This window comes from Alosa pseudoharengus, unplaced genomic scaffold (assembly GCF_046254945.1).
Source record: "Alosa pseudoharengus isolate Yale_2024_CS ecotype anadromous, Long Island Sound unplaced genomic scaffold, YU_APseudo_1.1 YU_APseudo_1.1_scf_2, whole genome shotgun sequence".
NCBI classification, from domain to species: Eukaryota; Metazoa; Chordata; class Actinopteri; order Clupeiformes; family Clupeidae; genus Alosa; species Alosa pseudoharengus.
The window spans coordinates 4422450-4442062 of NW_027468663.1; the positions used below are offsets into that span (position 1 = coordinate 4422450).

At 45.6% G+C, this 19613-nt stretch overlaps 1 protein-coding gene across 1 annotated transcript; it reads right to left on the reverse strand.

Moving 5' to 3' along the window:
* Positions 1-15760: 15760 nt before the first annotated feature.
* On the reverse strand, positions 15761-18985 carry shhb (sonic hedgehog signaling molecule b). Its single transcript, XM_076295702.1, has 3 exons — positions 18686-18985; positions 17125-17386; positions 15761-16801 (listed from the first exon to the last, which is right to left on the reverse strand). Exons 1-3 carry the CDS (start codon positions 18983-18985, stop codon positions 16122-16124), a joined length of 1242 nt encoding a protein of 413 aa, XP_076151817.1. The 3' UTR covers positions 15761-16121.
* Positions 18986-19613: the final 628 nt, after the last annotated feature.

Sequence of the window (19613 nt, forward strand, 5' to 3'; positions counted from 1 at the left end):
TTCCTGAAAGGGAGGCAGAAAATTGGGTTGCTCTCGGGGTCGCTGTGTCAAAGCCACTGCCCGGCCTGAGTGTCAGCCCCCTTCTATTCACTCGGCCCCATACGCTCCCCTGCTCCCCGCCACATGCGCGCCAGGCCATTTATGCGCCGAGTCCAGGGGCTGGGGCTCTCTGGCCGCTGTTTATCATTTTGCGGTGTTTGGACGTCTCTCGCCGGGCCACAGCGGAGGCAGCGAATCCCTGTCGCGTCTCACCCAGCCAATCACGGAGCTTCCTCGGACCGGTGCTGGGGTAGGATGCCATTTAGAATGCAGGTGACAAAATGCCCCCCAGAAACTTTCATTTGCCAGTGGGCATCTGATTAATCACGATTATCATACCATTATCATACAATCACACACTAATCGTACATGCAGGGCCCCATCTGCAGCCTGGGTGTGTACAGAATATTTTCCGCAAGGGGTAAAGCGAGAGTGTGAGTGAGTGGAGGGGGGGGGGGGGGGGGGTTTAAATATTAATCCTGCCCGTCATTGGAAAGTTCATTTAAAAAAAAAAAAAAAAATAGAAAAGGGCGAAACGGCATTGAGGATTTCATCAAATTGAAATGGATGGATTGCCTCCAGTGAATGATCTCATTAATTCCATTAATTGCGACACAGAATGCACCGCCTGCTGTTTGTTTGCAGTAAATGACAGCTCTGATTGTGCCGGACTCAGATAACGGGTTCTGTGTGTGTGTGTGTGTGTGTGTGTGTGTGTGTGAGAGCGTGAGCATGTGTAAGCGTGTGTGTGTGATCGCGTGTGTGTTTCTGATCGCGTGTGTGTGTGTGTGTGTGCGTGGGTGAGTGTGCGTGGGTGTGTGCTTGTGTCCTTGTGTGTGTGCTTGTGTCCCTGTGTGTGTGTGTGTGCGCACGCTTGTGTGTCCCTGTGAGAGTGTGTGTGTGTGTGGACGGGTGGATGCTTCACTAGTTTGCTGTATTGGCACTACTGAGGTGTCATAGGCTTTGCAAGGTGAGGAAACTGGCAGGGAGTTTTTTCTCCTCTAATCATGAGAAGTCCCTCAGGTGAGCATAATGAAGAGGGTGGCATATCATTACATTTCTGGATTGATTAGAATAATTGTTCACCTTCCAAGGCATGAAAAGGACCTGTAATTACTTTTTTTTTACAATGAATATTTACCACATAATAGGATTTATTTATTTCTCAGAAATGAATGCAGTGAGCATATTTGTGTTGTTTGAGCGACTGCTGGGTGATATAGCAGAGTCTCTCCTCTGAGGTTTCTGTGGCTCCGTAGGATTGTGGTCCCGGTGCGGCCGCGGCCCATGCCTCTGTGGCGTTGGAGCTGATCCCAAACACAGAGCGGTGGCTAAGTGGAGGTGGCTTTAATGAAACGTGCCTCTGTTGTCCTGTGAATTGCCCGCCTCATTCAGTCTGGCACAGTCAACTCCTGAGTCCAGCCCAGGGCCACAATACAGCCCCTGCTGAATGGCCTCCCTCTCTTTCACTTTCACTCTCTCTCTCACTCTGTCTCTCTCTCTCTCTGTTTCTTGCTGCTCCACCCCCCCCACCCCATTTCTCAATCCATCTCTCTCTCTCTCTCTCTCTCTCTCTCCCCGCCCTTGCTTTTCTTTCCTTGTTTTCTCCCCACTCTCTCTCCCTCCCTCTCTCTCTCTCTCTCTCTCTGTCCCAGACCCACCCCCATTCCTCATTCTTCCATATCCTTTTTTGGTTCTCTCGTTTCCTCTCATTTGGTCCGTCCATCTCCCGCTCCCCAGCTCATGCCAGGCCAGTGAATGGGCACACGCGTAGTTATCAAATTCGCACAAGCCGCCCGCCCATTGTGGCGTCCTTTTAATTAAATCCTACTGGGGGCTGAGTGCGACCTTTCTGAGTGGGGAACTGATTACGTGGACAATGGCCGCTTATTCCTTCTCACTCGCCATTCCCTCGCTGTTGCATAGAGGCGCTGATTAACTTTGTGTTTGGGTCAGCCTGGCTTCCCTCTCCACTGTGAAGAGGGGGGAAAAGTAATCAATTTTCATTTAGAATGTTGATTAGGGGTGATAGGGATCAGGCAATTAGCGGCAGGTAGGAAGCTGTAAATGCAGAACACGCATACACCATTCATTTCGAACCCACCATGCGTGTTTAAATGTATTTATACTTTGTAGTATATTTTTATAGTTATATTTTTACACTTTTAGCCTTTATTGACAAGAAAGTAAAGATCAGGTGATGAGTAGGAGGGCGATGGTGGGCTTGGGAAATGACCGCAGGCTGGATTCATAACTAAACTGTTGTACCGCACTATGGCTCACCAAGCAGAATGATTTCTGTTTTGTTTTTTTTCTTTTTGAAAATTAAATTATGGGGTGTGTGTAGGTGCCCTTGCTTTGGTGTGTGCGCATGCATGCATGCATTGTTTGCCATGCGTGTGAATACTGCATGCGGTTTAGTTATAGTTTTATTAAATCTGCAAAACTGCCTGTAGAATTATACATATGCCTTGTGAGATTTAAGATTGAGCTCACCCAATGCTCACTTTTTTGCAATGTAATTAGCATTTAATTGAACATTTGAGAATGACTATGAAAAGTATCTTATAGTATCTTCAAGAATTCTGTATAAAAATATGCTGTGTCTGTTTCTGCCAAATGTGTGTGTGTGTGTGTGTGTGTGTGTGTGTGTGTGTGTGTGTGTGTGTGTGTGTGTGTGTGTGTGTGTGTGTGTGTGTGTGTGTTCTCATCTGAGGTTTTATCCCATTGTGGCATGTTTCCATGCCCTTTGTATGTGTGTGTGTGTGTCTGTCTTTTAAACTTTGCTGTGTCTCTTTGACTGTTTTATTTAATGCGTATGTGTGTGTGTGTGTGTGTGTGTGTTCTCATCTGAGGTTTTATCCCATTGTGGCATGTTTACATGCCCTTTGTATGTGTGTGTGTGTGTGTCTGTCTTTTGAACTTTGCTGTGTCTCTTTGACTGTTTTATTTAATGCGTATGTGTGTGTGTGTGTGTGTGTGTGTGTGTACGTGTGTGTGTGTGTGTGTGTGTGTTTGCTCGCTCACGTTCCTCATCCTCAGGGGGTGGCTGCGGCGGGCCCGTCTCACTTCCCCCAGCCCCTGCGGTCCCAGCATGCGGAGCCCTGGAGGGGACAGGCGTCCCCAAAGGAGAGGAGGAGCAGCGGTGAGTACCCCCCCCCCCCCACACACACACACACACACCGTCCCCATCACCACCTCACGGCAGCCTGGTCGTTTGATACGGCGGAGGGGAACATTAGGACGGGATGCCCCACTGCACCCTGGGAAATGTTCAGCATACTGCTTCACAGCAAACATTATGTACATAGAATTATAGGGAGCGCGTTGGCCGCGCAGGCCCATCATGGGGGACGCTCAAGGTATGGCTACTCCCCAGGCCCATCATGGGGGACGCTCAAGGTATGGCTACTCCCCAGGCCCATCATGGGGGACGCTCAAGGTATGGCTACTCCCCAGGCCCATCATGGGGGACGCTCAAGGTATGGCTACTCCCCAGGCCCCTGCGGGACACAGCCAGGCTGCCCAAGGTGTAAGCAGAAGTTGAGATGTCACATCAGATCAGCTGAGATGTGGCAATATGGCACCACATGCTCACTTCCTCCTTTTTTGTCTGTTTTTTTGTCCCCCCTCCCCCCCTCCCCTTTCCTTTCAAAGAGCCCCAGGTCCCCGGACAGCATATGCTTGATCAGTGGCGCTGCCCTCGTCCACTGGACTGCAGTCCCAGGTTGCCTGGCCAGTCCCACAGGAGGCCACCACCCCCGCTGAGGCCACGGATGGAGCAGAGGCCGTGGCTGGGCCCGGCGCTGGAGTCTGGGTCTGGGTCTGGACCAGGGAGAGAGATGGGGAGGCAGGCCGGGCTGGGGCAGCCACTAGCGGGGCACAGGGAGCCCCTGAGGTCTCCCCTTCCTCCACCTGCCCCCTATAAGATGGCTCTGAACTCAGGGCAGCTCCACTCCAGACCCTTCCTGCCCCAGAGTCAGGTGTCGCCCCAGTCCTGCTCCCCCACCTCAGAGAAGCCTACAGCCACACCCTGTGTGCCTGTTCATCCTGCCAGATCTAAGGTAGTCAATGATGCACCTACATACATACATACATACATACATACATACATACATACATACATACATGTATACATACATACATACATATACATGCCTTGCAGTCTTCATAAAGAGCCCACATAACCATATGAATGCACACTTTTATGTCAGTCTCTGTTTTTAGTGGCAAATATTTCTTATTTATGACTATGAATGTAGTTATCACACTGGCATGTTTTGGGTGCCAGCGTGCCCCAGAGATCAGCCGTGCTACTCCAGTGCCACATCTAATGAGTGTGAGTGCTAGAGGCTTGACTGCCCTCTAGTGGTAGAATTGGCTGTTCACTCGTCTTTTAAAACATGCCCGTAACACACAGAGTTCATCTCGGAATGACATCAATTGAAAGTGTGAATGCAGAAAAGCTGGGGTGATCTGGATCTGGTGATATATTTGGTTTGTATAAAGAAAAGCAAAAGCACTTGCTAGTGAAATGTGGAGAAGAATTCCAAATGATGTGCATGGAGATTTAGACTACTGAGGTTAAACTAGATTACAATGGGACACTGTATTGAGTGTCGGGTCAGATATAGGTGCTTAAAGGCAGTTGTAGTCTGTCACTGCACCACGCCAGCAAAGCGGCTGTCGCCGAATCACCAGCTGCTGCCAGATCAACACCTTTATCACCATACTCACACCAGCTGCCACGGCAACAGCACCAAACCACACCCTCAGTTTGCCTTCTGCCTCTATCTGTCCAATCATAAAGCACCCTGCAGTGCCTACCCCTTTCTTCACAGTGATGATTTATTTATCTCTCTCTCTCTCTCTCTCTCTCTCTCTCTCTCTGCCAAATGGACACACATTCACAAATGACGTTATCTCTCTAGCGGTGACGCATTTTACTGCCAAATGTTCTGGTTCTTGAGTGTTCATTGTTTTGTAAAAATGCTTATGATCCAACTCATCAATTGAGTGTCACTGTTCTGTGTGATGTTTTACATCTGTGCTTCAGTTGATGTGTACCGTACATGAAAATGAAGATGACCTTTGTGACAAAATGTGCTGCAAGGCTGAAAAATGCACCTCTAATCAGTCAATGATTGTCACAGGTCACAGCTTGTTTTACCAAGCCGAGTGCCTTTGCTGATGCAGCACCGAGCCCCACCCAGAGTCCAGTGCAGGCCCAGGCTCAGGTCCAGCCTCGTCCACGCATCCCTGGCCTCCCGCCAGTCCGGTCTCCCGCACGCATCTGCAGCACGGACGCCTTACGTCCGACTCTGGCGCCGGCCGCGCAGGTGAGGCCCATCACTAGGGCCGAGCTGAGCGCCAAGCCCGCGGTGGTTGCCAGGGGAGTGACCGTCACGGCCGTGCCCGTGCCAGTGCAGCGTGCCAAGGCGGAGGCGGCTGCCAGCAGCGCTCCGGAGCCCCGGGCCCATGTGAGGAATGTGGGTCAGAAGGTCAAGGAGGAGCCCCCGTCTCCAGTCCGGCGCGCCCGGAGCCCCCTGGCCGAGGCCTGCGTGAAGGCAGAGGAGAAGGTCAGTCGCTAGCTCAGCTTTCTAAGAGTCAGTGGGCCTCCGAGTTGGCCAGAAGAATTGGCAGATCAGTTCTTATGAAGTCACTGGGCAAAATTCATTTTGTGCAATCATTAGTCTACCTACCCAATGCAAGCACAAATAGAACTGAAAGAAGTGAATAATGAATGCCTCCTGTGTCAAGTTTGGGGAAATGCATGTGTCGTGTCGGCTGTTGAACAGTTTCATGAAGTTTTTATATTTATTTTGAACATTTTATCCTTTTACACTAAAAGCGGTTAAACAGAGCCAGGTGAGGTGGGTGAAAGCAGAGGACTGCACATCCGACGAGAGTCCTTAGATGTAATCATGGGAGTGGTGTTGTCTCTGAAAGAGGCCTGTGAGGAAGGTCCTGTGATGGTGCTTATGTGTCGGCTAATAGAGTCCTGACTCCCTCCGCAGTCAGCTCAAGGTCAGGCGGATCTGCTGAAAGCTGGTCATTAGACCCAATTATTAGCTCGGAGAATGCACTCGGCGAAAAATCAATAGCCTTTTCTGCAGCCCCTTTCACAGGGTGCGGCTGCCAATCAATCACTCCCACCCACCGCCGCCACTGCCAGTCCTCTTGATCCCCAGCGCACGGTCACATCCGGCATTGTCAGTGACCTTCCAAGCACAGCAGCCCTGTGATAACATGCCTTCGCAGGGGAGGTGGGAGGGCGGGGACCGAAAGAATGGCAATGTCACTGTTTTTGACAATGTCAGTTATTTCTTTAGATGACTTTGAAATATCTAGCCAACTACACACGCTAATGCTTTCTAGCTTATAACCTTGAACATGAAAGGGATGAGAAGCGTATTGTGATTTTGTGTATTGAAATATTCTTTATTGTTTCTGCTGTAGTCCTTTTATGGTGATCACATTAACTTTTGTTCTATTTCATTGCTAAAATGTTTTTTAAGACATAAGCACATTACCTTTGGTCACACTAAATTAATGGATATTGTCTTACTCGCTGATTGAATTGTTAAAGCTTAAAAAAAATGGACAACGGACCATTAAAACGGCCCCATACTACTGTACATGAAATTACTTTGTAAGGAGTGGACAATAACAACTAAAATTGTAGAAACTGAGTGTCATTCTAGAGCAAAACATTTCAGTCTAGTGAATAATCCATATTTCGAATGGGTAATGATATTCATGCTTTTAATGTGTTATAAATAGACTGTGTGCTTATGTTATGTACATCCCAGCAACAGGTAGGAATAGGACAATATATTGGTATATTTTGGTGTGATGACCAGGACAGTCAGAATGCCTACAGCCCATTCTAAGGGCGTACTCACTCTGGCCACGGTCCACTTGTACCGGAGTACGGTTCTCTCCCATTCTTGGTCCGCACTCACACTGCATATTCTCAAACTGTACCCAGGCACGGTCGAGCTGCTGTGCTCTAGAATCTTTGCATAGGCGCGATCTGCCATGCGTACCGTGCCCGGGGCTCTCCTCACAGCTCTACTTCCCCCATATGTTGATTGTAATGTGTTGCCTGTCCCACTGCTGCCTGGCAGGAGGATGAGGAGACACAGGCCTACAGGGAGAAGATGGAGGAGCAGAAGAGGAAGAGGACTGAGGTCCTCCGTCAGAAGGAGCTGCGCAGGCAGCTGCAGGCTAAGGAGAAGCGGATGGCCCTGCAGGAGTCCACCAGAATGCAGCGAGTGGGCCAGGGCCCGGTGGAGCAGCAGAGGTGGCCCAGGGAACGTGGCCAGCCGTGGGGCCAGGCATGGGCAGCGCAGCCCTACCAGCGAGCCCAGAGAGAGTTTCCTCCACCTCCACCACCATGTCAGTTTGACTCTGAAGATACAGTTTTCCAGGTAAAGGCACATAGCCTTAGAGAAATGTTCTCTGTGCATCTTTTTTGTTGGTTTTTTGCACAAATGAATGTTTGCCCTCTAGCCTGTAGTGTGCATATATCACCATGCATTCCCCGGTTCCGATTATTTTCTCATCAGGGAGAAACGTGGCTCTAGGAGCCATGTCTTGTAATTCTAACATTCATCTCTCCTTGTCCTGTGTTCTGTATTTGGCTGGCAAAGGGGCCAGACAACATCGGACCGGTTCACTTTAGAAAGGTTCCGCGAGATGGACTGTCGCCAGAAGGACCAGCCTCTTTCCAGCAAAGCCAGAGAGGGCCAGCACAGAGCTGGACTGACCGTCTCCAGCAGTCAGGAGTCCAGCCTCCCCAGCAGCCAAGTCCGCAGAGGGGGATTCAGGTTCAGTGCCACATAGTGCACGAAGGCCGACCCAATGCAGACCTCCGACTCGGGCCGCTCTCCTCAGATGCGGCTCTTCGGAGCCTCCAGGGTCCTACCGCCTGCCAGCCCCAGCCTCAGGTGATGCCTGCACCCCCGGAGCTCCTGGAGCAGCCGAGCGACTCAGCGGAACTCCTGTCGGATGGGTTAGAGTCTGGCCCGTGGCCGCCGCTGGATCCGGACGAACAGCGCTGGTTCCGGCCCCCGAAGATATGGACTCCCCCTTGGAGGCCCCAGAAACGGATGCAGCCGGGGGTGCTGGAGGAGGAGCAGGAGCCCGTGCTGCCCATCAGGCCCCTGCTCAAGAGGACCGTGGCTCAGAGAGAGGACCACTGTGAGGACGAGGGGCGGCCGCCGGTGAAGGTCATTCGGCACATCACAACAGAGGTGAGTCTGTGTCCTTGGCCACTGCATGTCAGGCTCTTTTTTTTTTATCTCAAAAGTTTTTTGAAGAACAGTGACATGGGTTGTATCAAAGACATATATGATCAGTTCCTGAAAAAAAAAATCTGTAGATTACTATTTCAGAAAATAAATTATTTGTCATGAAATTCTGAAGTTGTTTTTATCTAAATTAGGGGGAATAATGTACTCCTAACCCACACACCCTGTCCTCAATCTCACAACTAGCACTTGCACAATGCCACACTAGAGGAGCATTTCCCCCAGGATCTCATTGTTTAGGCAGAAAGCCCGTCTCAGCTATGTTGATGTTCAGTGTTGGCCATTTCTATTTTGTTCTACATTTCCTGTAAATGAGTTGTGCACGGTGATGTGTTTATTTTCCTCTAGCGATTTTATTTTCCACAATTTGAGTTGTTACCTCAGATTGTTGAAATTGTCGAAGACATAGTGGCAACAAACATCCTTTTGTTCTATATTGTCTGATGGGACTCGGCTTCCTGAGGTGTTACAGGTACCTTCTGTTTACCTTCTGTTACAATTATTTGTATTTTTTTCGTTGTTATCTTCTTTCATTCAAGTTCTTTTATCTCTATGTGAGGCCTGTATGCTCTGTGGATGTTCACATTGAGCTTTATAACCAGTGCCCTCTGCTCAAGGTGGGAGTTTTCCTCTAGGTGTTCTTTCATCTCTTTTAAACCTTGTAATTTCCTCTTAGTGACACACACACACTGTTGCTAAGCACGCAACCTTTTACAGTACATGCATTGTGGTGGTGTTCAGATCTCCCCTCCCCACCCCACCCCTTGCCTCCTCAAAGGCATCCTGAGAAGAAAAGGCAAGTGTTGCGGGGCTGGGCTTTGAGCTGCGATGAAGATAACATGGTGTCAGTCTTAATAGAGGGGAGTGCGGGAGGGATGTCTTTGCAGAGGGGAAATATCTGCAGGCAGCCAGATCAATGACGTTTGCCTTTGACATGGCAGCGCGCAGGCCTGGGCTGAAAGACAGCTCGGCGAGATGTTACCTAGGGGACATTGTTTTGCTGTCAGTCTCGGCAGCCTCTGACAATGTTATCTTTCTCCCACTCTCCACTATCAAGTATCTTGCAGGTGTGCAGAAATGGATGCCCCCCCCACCCCAAGACGCGCAATTAATCTTCTATGTGCATGCGTGTGCGAGTAGTGCGTGTGCAGGCGTTTGTGTGCCTGTAATACCTATTAAGAGCGAGTTGCCAGTTTGGCGGATTTGGATTGAAGAGCTTAGCTGCAGATAAGGGAAATTAATTTTTCATCAAGAATAATAGAGGTGCTGCGCTAACAGGCCGTTAACAATGCGCCGTCTTACAGCAGATGGTGAATTTGTCAAGTGTTGTCACTCCAGGATAATGCGTCTTACGAGGTGACTGGTATCAATGAGGGGTGTGATTTGCTAAGGACAGGGATTAATCAATTTACCCAGCGCTGAGACCAGCAGACCACAGATACATTTTTTTTCCTCCTGTGTTTTCTGTGGGATATGGAAGATGTAATACGCCCTTGTAAGGCTTAATAAATATGTGCAGGTGTTTTGCCTGGATTAGAAGCCAAATGTTTTGTGCTGTGTTTGAAGAAGTAATATTGGAACTTGCAGTGGAGCAACAGACTATGGAGAAATGGTTTCTATAAGAGATCCATTAGTCATAGCAACCTGGGCTAGTTAGAGTTTAAAGCTTAGGTCACAGTTGCTCTTAGAATAAAAACAAACCAAATGGGCTAAATGGGAATCTCTCTACACATTAGTGATTGAGCCCTTTCAAACTGCTGCTCACTTGGTATTATGTTCTGTCACACAGTCTCCTTTTTCCATCTGTCTGTTCAACAAAATAAATGTAAATATTTATAAAGATATTGTGCTTTGACTTTAGCCTCTCATTACAGGTGGATGGAAGAATATGCATCAATCAGGCTACGTGGAAGGACCCATGAGCGTTTTCTATGGTTCTTTATTGGTTTATCATGTGCTGTTTTTTTGGTGGTGTTGGTGGTGTGTGTGTGCACGAGCCATAAGGCCTGCTGCAGGATGGGAAGGTTGTGAGGACACACAGACTGCTGCTGGGAGTTGTTCTGTGTCGGGGGTAAACGCTGGAAGGCAGTTGGAGCAGCTTCACTGAGAGTTTGAAGCGGTTGAAGACGTCCTCTGTCTCGTTCCCCCTGCCTGTTGGGCTAATCTAATGAAATTTGCGTTGGACCGATGGAAACTGACAGTTCGGTTGCAGCCGGTGCCGGTTTCCTCTGGTCCTCTCCCCCCTCTGTTGAAGCTCCACAGCAGCTACACAACCCTGAGTGCTGGGGCTCTGCTTTTTGTCTGTGGTGGTAGTAGTGAGGAGTGTGTGTGCAGGTCTCAGAGGTGCTTTGTCTTTTTGTGTGTGTTTCAAAGGAGGAGCACAGGGAACAGTGCTTTAGCACCAGGGATATTGCTGTGAAACATCAAGACCACCTTAATGTGACCAGACTCATCACTGTGGGAAGACCCCTGCAACAGCCTGACCAGCTGCAGAATATGGTATGTGTCGTGTGTGTGTGTGTGTGTGTGTGTGTGTGTGTGTGTGTGTGTGTGTGTGTGTGTGTGTGTGTGTGTGTGTCTGTGTGTTCTGAATCCAGTCAAACTAGTTACGTTACTGACACCATAATTACTGACACTAGCAATTTCCATTGCTCTCAAATAAATGCCATACATCCCTTTTGTCAACCAAATTCTCTTCTACTTGAACTGAAGTGACCTTCCTGTCAACACATAATGTGGCCATAACAGTAAATAAGTGACGCCAGAAGGAAGCATTGGGCCCTTGTGTGGCGCGCAGGCGGTGCGGGCGGCCCTCTCGCCAGGTCGTTGTTAAGGGAAGCAGATGAGCCAGAGAGAGCCAGATGGGCCGTGGCTGCCCGGTGCTCGCTAGGCAGGACGAGGCAGAGCAGCGGGCAGGGCGGCCAGGAGAGGCGGAGGAGGTGGAGGACGCGTGCCCCTGCTATGTGTCAGTTGAAGGGCTTTCTTCATCAAACGTGGGGGGGCTCTAGGAGCGCAAACCTGCTGATGTCAGTCCGTCTGCACAGAGTGGAGGCAGAGGATCAGCCCCCACAGGCCCAAGTCCACTGCAGCCTCTGTGGGGTTGAGATGGTAGAAATATGCTCACGGTCTGACCAGCAACAAAAGAATGTCGGACTCTCTAGCAGTGCCTCGTTCACACTTGGCATGACAACTGTGCCTAATGGTCATTTTGTTGTTCTGACTCTTTCAGTACTCGGCCTAATAACCAAAGCTATAGACTGTAAGATTTTACGAAGAATTTACTATATAAATTTACTACAAATAACTATACACTTGCACCCTGGATACACCATATTTGATCTTAAAAGAGATACAGTTTGTGAGCGTTTCACTAAACTCAGCGGATTGACCTCTTACCATAACCACCTTTCAACTGAATTGACAAAAGCATTGCATTCTGCTTTGGCATGGCGTTAAAGTATAAGTATATATACTCTTTTGATCCTGTGAGGCAAATTTGGTCTCTGCATTTATCCCAATCTGTGAATTAGTGAAACACACACAGCACACAGTGAACACACAGGTTTGGGTGATGACCTTTGGTCCAGTGGGAGGAGGGTTGGCAGGTAGTGTTGGTGGGCTTTTGATTGGCTGACATCTTTGGATCTGTGTCCATCTTTCCTCCCAGCAGGACATGGATGACGGAGGGGGCGTGGTCTGTCACATGTGAGTACATCCTTTGAAATGGACAGTTTTGGGCCAGTGAATTAATCCTATTTATAGCCCTTATTAACCTACAGTAATTATGTACACTTCAAAGTCCATTTGGTGTACACTGACACACAGGCAACCAACCAGTAGTGATGCTTTGTATACATTTATAATTATCTGAGTTACTCTACTGTTAGCTTGTTTGCTATATTGAACGATACATCTTGTATATGAATTATTCTTACTTATTTTGACCTGTCTCATACAGGCTTGAACAAACTGGATTGTGGAGACGTTGCACAAATTCACTGCCAAACTCCAACTTGATTGTGAAGATCAATTATTGAAATGACCCAAAATTACGGCATATCATTCTACTCCTGGAGAGTACAGAAGCACAGGTCGTGAGAGAAATGTCCCATTTAAGTGTAGTTTCTGCAAGGCCTCAGAGGCTAATATTATGTTAAGATTTTGTCACTTATTTCTGGAAATACCTCGCTGCAGTTTTATGTTCAAAGATGTCTATTAAGTTGAATATGCTAATGAAACTGTCTTGTGTTTCGAGGGGAAATATTTGTTTCTGCAAATGCTGTTAAACTGGACACACATGTGTGTCGAGTCTTCTGTGTCCATTTTATTTGATGCTCTACTTTTTTATTGTGTTTATCTTTTAGGATTAGTGGATTTATTGTGTTGCAGTTTTAAGAGGTAAAAAAGACAAAATTTTATGTAGTTCTATGTGGGTGGCACTTAATTTTATATGTTACATGTTTTTATTTTTGTTGACAACTCAGTTTCCCTCATGTTTGTATTTGCAATTCATTAAAACATGCAGGGTATTCCTTACACTCTTTGCGACTCTTGAGTTACTGCGCCATTTGTGGGCATTCTTTAGAGTGGTGCTATAGTTCTCAGATTACCTTGTCAGCCCCATCAGGGAACCCTTGTTGGTCTAAATTGATAAATCCAATCTGTTTACACGTACACATGCAGTGGTGTGTATGTGTGAAGGCTCTGGCCATCTCTGAACACAAAGCACAAGCCTCTCTGGACATCTCGGTTTTGGCATTTTGTTTCCTCACATGGTTTTCAAAGTCAAAGTTTTCATTGATGTGCTGTGATGTACTGTTTCCAGAACCATCAGCAGAGGGCAGCATTTAACAATATTTATATATTAACTGTCCTGCGGTTTTTCGGTGTCTATCGCCACCCTGTGGCATTGAAGAGCTTGTCTGACTCTTCTTGTCTTTCTGTGTGGTGAAAATAGAATCATATCAGTGGTAAATTCAGATTTTTTTTATTGATCTGGCTGGGTTGAGAGGTATCCTAAGAATAATCTTAGATATCTTGATTGTGTGAATAGGTGACTAAACCTGGTCACATTATATATTCATGTTGTTGAACTCCTACTCCACATCCTGGGGAGTTAAGAATAAGTGGTAGATCAACTGTATTTGCTTAGTTCTGCAGCACCAAAGCAGCACGTATTGACACTGTCAGGTTTGCAGAGGATGTCCTAACTGATGGGTGGATGACTGGGGATGACGGGATACTCTGCCTTTCTGTGCATCAGGTAGGTTCTGTTAATAGTTCTTGTATAATACACCTTTTGGAATGAGGCTTGCATTCTTGTAGCTTGCACTACAAAATGTGGTAATGGCTCAGCACGGCTGCTTGCCCCAGTCGAAGTGCGAGTTAAATTTCATCCCTCATGTCAGTTGTTTTCAGTGTATGTGTGCCTGCCTAATCTAGCCATATATCAGGCTATGTCAAGCTTTTTTGGATTCCCACTAACACTTTACTGATGTATCTATCTGAAGTTTGATTTCACATCAATATACCATAGATTGTTTTTGTAACAGCAGCTTTATAATTTGCAAATTTTCTCGAGTATCCTTCATCTGTTCTGCATGCAAGCATCAGCACTGAAGTGCTCCCCAGTTACAGTACATCAGTTTTCAGTGAGGATATTTCATCCTGTTTGCTTGGGATTCTTCCTGCCTGCATTGACTAGAAAAGTGCTGTTCTGTTGCTCTCATCTTTTCAACAGTGATTCATTTCTGGTGTTTAGATCCATATTTTGTGCTCAAAGATCCATATTTGGTGCTCAAAGATCATGTCCCCCCAATATGATCTTTTCCATTAGTCCGGTAAGTTGTTTATTATATCTTCTACACTCTACAGTACCCTTGGGTTAGGGTTAGGTTAGGTTTAGCACTAACCCAAGTCTCTTGCACTGGGCATCTAATACAGTATGATGTATTTAGACGTAGATTATGTCTGATCTATGCACATTACTTAGTTAATTATCTTGGCGTACTCTTTACCCCCCGCCTCATAGTCTTGTGGGTCGGAGGTCATGGGTGCTCTGAGAAATTATTGATTGGCTGATACATATATTCACTGCTGTTGTGACATCTGTTAGGCCACCTGCCATTAGATAGACTCCTTTAGCTGCATTAAAAGGCAGATAAAGAACTGACTTGTGCTGAAGATTAGACTATTATGAGACGGGGTTATGAGACATATCTAATGGCTTGTTATAATATTTGTTGATTATCCAGACCACATTACACCAGGCTTTGAGTTTTTATTAACGCAAATGCTAGGTGTAACTGTGATGTTTTTTTTTCTCAAAGCCAGTAGAGGTCACACTTGCACAACACATCTTGTAGCATCAGATGCGTTATGATGCAGAAGACAAACTGAGCTCACTTTTAGTCTTTTCTGTTTAATAAATATATTTACTACAGATTGCAACAGCTTGGCATCAGAGTTGCCAATGGCATTTAAAGGAGACTGGTAAAGCTCGTTGTGGGCAGTCTGGGCCTTAATGTGGTCAGAAATACTATCTGGATGTTTAGTACATCTCGTTAGAGCTGCAACTAAGGATTATTTTCATAATCGATTCATCTGTTGTTTATCCTCTGAGTTATTCTATTCGGTTTTTGGTCAGGGAAATTTTAGAAAATTGTAAAAAACGGTCAATCAGTGTTTCTCAAAGCTCAAGATTACGTCCTCAAATCAATTATTTTGTCTACACACCCAAAGATGTTCAGTGTGCATTACGTCGTGTTCCGTCTCTACTGTCACGTTTTATGTGAACATTCATACCAGATACTCTGATGTGGCGTTGCTGTGGCCAGTCTGCCTATTAAAACATACCTTCACCCTCTCTTTTGGCTGGAAAAGCTTCCAACACACCCTGTCGCGTGAAAATAGGCACCGGTCCTATTTCTACCTGGCATGCACTTTCAGCATGGCTTCAGCCGCACCTGAGACTTGCATGTCACGCAGGCAGTGTGCATACTCTAACCTGTTAATATGGGTGCCGAAATGAAAACAGACAGGTAACACAGCTGACACAGTCGCCACACATCTGTTGGAATCCAGGCGTGAGAAGCTGGAATCAGAGAATATTTGGTACTTTTCTTCAAAAATGGTTCCAACCTATTAATTGATAACCAAAATAATTGCCAATGATTTTAGTTGACAACTAACTGATTAGTTGCTTAATTGTTGCAGCCCTATACATATTGTACTGAACAGAAACAAACATGGAGATTATCTGATGGTGTCAAACCTTATTCTGTATAGAAAAATAATGAACTAAGCATAGTTAAATTTCTTAGTTCTGGTGAGTAGTGAGGTAAACTAAGAAGCATACATCTGCAAAGTGATTTGGACAAAGGTGCTACACAAATGCAGTCAATCCATCCATCCAAACCACTATATAGTACTTACAGTATCTTAAATAATCTTGCATTTCAGTTATTTCTACCAATTTGCCCAAGTCTATTGTACAAAGTATAAAAATATAATTTATGGGCACAGACTATGTGTGCTTGTCAATAACATACTTCAGATTCTATGAGCAACATTTTGCAGCAGTCCCACCAATATTGTTTTCAATCTTGACATGACCAGGTCAGCTTGCCAGTATTTCATTCCATTTATGATCTTGAAGACTTCAATCCCTCAAATACAAAGATTTTTTTAAGGAACCAGGTTCTGTCTAAACTGCCCCATCCTGATTTTATAAATGAATACCATTCATTGATTCTGTTATTTGGTATTTTAGCTCCAGTTCAAAATCCCCAATGGGTGGAAAGAATCATTATCCAGCAGCCAGATCCCCACATGGAACAGCATCTTTGAGTACCAGTGGACTCCATCCGCTTGATAGGTAATGTTCGATCCTCCCGCGGATAGAAATAACGATGTGAACCGATAGGTCAGTCGAAAAGGTGCGAAAGCCCAGTGTGCCCATTTGTGAGACTCTATTACAGCGTAACAAGATGCCAGCACATGATCAACCAGTATGGTCCCATGTGCAGTTACTGGAGCGAAAGAACTGTGGTATTCCTCAGTATAAATCCTTTCCACAGTAGCTACCTTCAGTTTACCTACAGCCTCGTCGAAGACAAACACTTTGTGACCAGACTTTACTTCACTGGCATACATTATCAACATTTCTGAATTGTCTGTTGAACTTGAAGTGAAAATCAGATGGGCAGCTGTTAGTCTGAGTTTTCTTTTCGGTTCTGAGGTTTCAATGACATAAAATAGCCTCTGTGTTTGTGTGTCTTGATCTATAAACATGAGAAAATCACTGTACACGACGTTCCCCTGTTCGTCTGCAGCCTGGACCTTGTCACCCAACTTAAGGTCTTTGATGTACTTTGTTGTGCCATCCTTGAGCGTGACCAAGGATGATCCAGGGAAGCACCCTCCTGATTTAGCTGCCACTGAGTTTTCTGTCGGAAAAGACATGTTGGGTAAAACAACATTTTACAAAATTTTATAGAATCAAGCTATTTCAAGTTAAAGTCTAACAGTTGGTCATGTTCCTTTTTTTTCTTGTTATAGACCAACTTCATTGCTAATGTGCCAGAATTATTGATTCATGATTCTGCCACATTTTTCAGTGCATAGAATAGATATGAGAAGATAATTTGCTACATTTGTTGATTCAGTGAAAAGCAGATTCTAGAACAGAGCTCCGCTCTAGAATCTTTGGTGAAAAGGCAAAGGCATCTTCAATAGCGTTATCAGCCCTGATTAAAATGCACAGACTTACCTGCTTTAACTGAGCAGTGCACATGGGCTTTAGATTCGTAATGGACCCAGTCAAATCCAGCCTCGACGGCAAGCCTCGACAGCATCCCATATTTGCTTTTATCCCTGTCTGAAGTGGTGATGTCCACGGCACGTCCCTCATAGTGCAATGACTCATCAAGATGATGTCCATCTTCATCCCAGCCCTCCGTGACGCGCAATAAAACTCCTGGCCACTGGTTCATGACTGAAATGGCCAACGAATTCAGTTTTTCTTTACATCGCTAAATGAAGGGAAAGGGTTTAATGTTAGTGCTGAAAGGAAGGATAACATCTATCACCTAAACACAACAAGTATGGGTTGTGTAACCTACCCTGTTTATTGTGACACTAACATATTGTTTGTTTGTAAACTTTTAGTTATATCTGCCCGCCGCGCAAAATGAGCTTAAATTTGAAACACGATGGGTTCTCTTCAGCAACCAATATAGGGCACATGAACAAAAATGTATCATTTAGGCCTGACCGGAGAACTATGCATGAAAAAGATAAGTGTGTAGGTTTTTTTAGACTGCACTGAGTCGACCGCATCGAATTTGTGTTGTAGTCTCTTGGATAATTATAGGCTACGTCTAGGTCGGTCATTTACAGTTGTGCGTCTGATAACTAGCCACTATTAGGTGGCCACCCCAACTTTGAGTAGAGAGGAAAGAATACTGAGGACGGCACATGAGATGCATGTGAACCATAACAAAGTTAACTGCACGTCATGGTTTGTTTCTTACAGTTCAGTGACTTGGGGTCATATGTAAATGTAAAGCCCACGGATCGATAACAAAGCAAGTGGAGCTGAAAATTGAAGCAAGTTTACAGTTGGTGTGTCTTCAAGGAGCCAGAGCAGCCGTCTCGGGAGAGGTAGCCTAAATGACTAAGCCAAACATGATTGTCCACTTAAAAGACAACAAAAATGATTATGTTCCTGTGATGCTGGCGTTTCCCAACACATTAAACACAGTGCACTGAATGCGCTAGCCTACATTGTAGGAGACACATCTGTCGAATAAACCAACCGTCAGTTAAAATCTGAGCTGAAATAATTTTTCAGCTGCGTTCGTGATGAAATTAGGTTCACAAATAGGATGGCCACAGAAGTAATACCATACATTTCTGGCTTAAATTCCCACGAACACGGATAAGCTGGTCGGGTCGAGGGAATGTCATAAAAAACCTTGAGAGTTGACAGATAAGCCTATTCTGAGCGAAATATCGACAGCTCACACTTGTAACAAGTGTTAATTACATACATACAGTCTAATAATTGTACTGAAGTTGAACGATAAGTGACAGGTAACAGAGGGACTTCTCTCGGAATAGTTGAGCCACGGGGTGCTTGCGCACATGACGCATAAGACGCGCAAATAAAGTTTTTAATCGGCAACCATATAATCATAATCAATTTAATTTATATATGATCTAGTTCAATAATTACTCAGATATTCTTTCCATAAATATGACAGTGACAAGTATTTTTGATAGAGATGACATTGTATCTCGAGATTTTCGTCCTCATAACTTATCTCCACCTGTGTCATGAGTCGGTCTGCATTGGTATTTTCCTCATCCTTAAAGATAATGTCGGGGTTGTAATTTGGAGTGAGTTCCTTAAATCGCTCTGAATTTCTTGTGATCTTGCCCTCGAATTTGCCACTAGCCCCGAGGGTTTTCTCCGCGACGTTTGGAATGAATTGTTTGTACGTTAACGGCGTCAGTTTTGACGGGTGTCTCCGTTTGCCATAACCTCTGCCAGGACCACAAGCCAGTCCACAGGAAACAAAAAATAGGTAGACGAATCCACACAGTACAATTTTCCTGAAAAGCACCATTACTTTCGGTCGCATTATTTGGGTTTCTTTGGATCACAATCGGTATCTACTCCCGGAGTTCTGGCGCCCCCACCTATCCGCGTTGGGTCGATGTAGTAGTCCAGTGAATGCTACCGAAGCAGGTGCATCAGCGACCTTTCCGGGGTGCGACCGATAGAGCGCATTGGAGTTGTAGTTCGAGACATGTATGACTCAGGATTGTTTTATGGGTTAGTGCTAGGGAGGGTGGCCAAATTCGCCAGGAGATTGCTGTATTGTATCCATGTATTACTGTATGAGGAGGAGGGGGAGGGAACTCATCGGCTTGACCAAGCTCTTTTGTTTAATGCCTCAGTGTCTACAACACATCGGACAATATTAACTACTGATTTTCTTCTTTTTTTTCATCAGATTTTTTGCACATTTATTTTCACAAGTAATGAAAATTAACAAGTAGTGAAAATACTAGTTTAAAACTATTTAAACTTATATGTATATGTATTACATCTGTAGTAAAAAGTCATTTTCAGCCATAGTTTTTAGAATCCATAAAAAAGCCAGATTCAAAGCAAAGGTAAGTGTGCACACTGTAGCAGCTTCCACAGAAAAGGGAATTGTTTCTGGTTTAGCTTCAGTTATCAAAGATGAA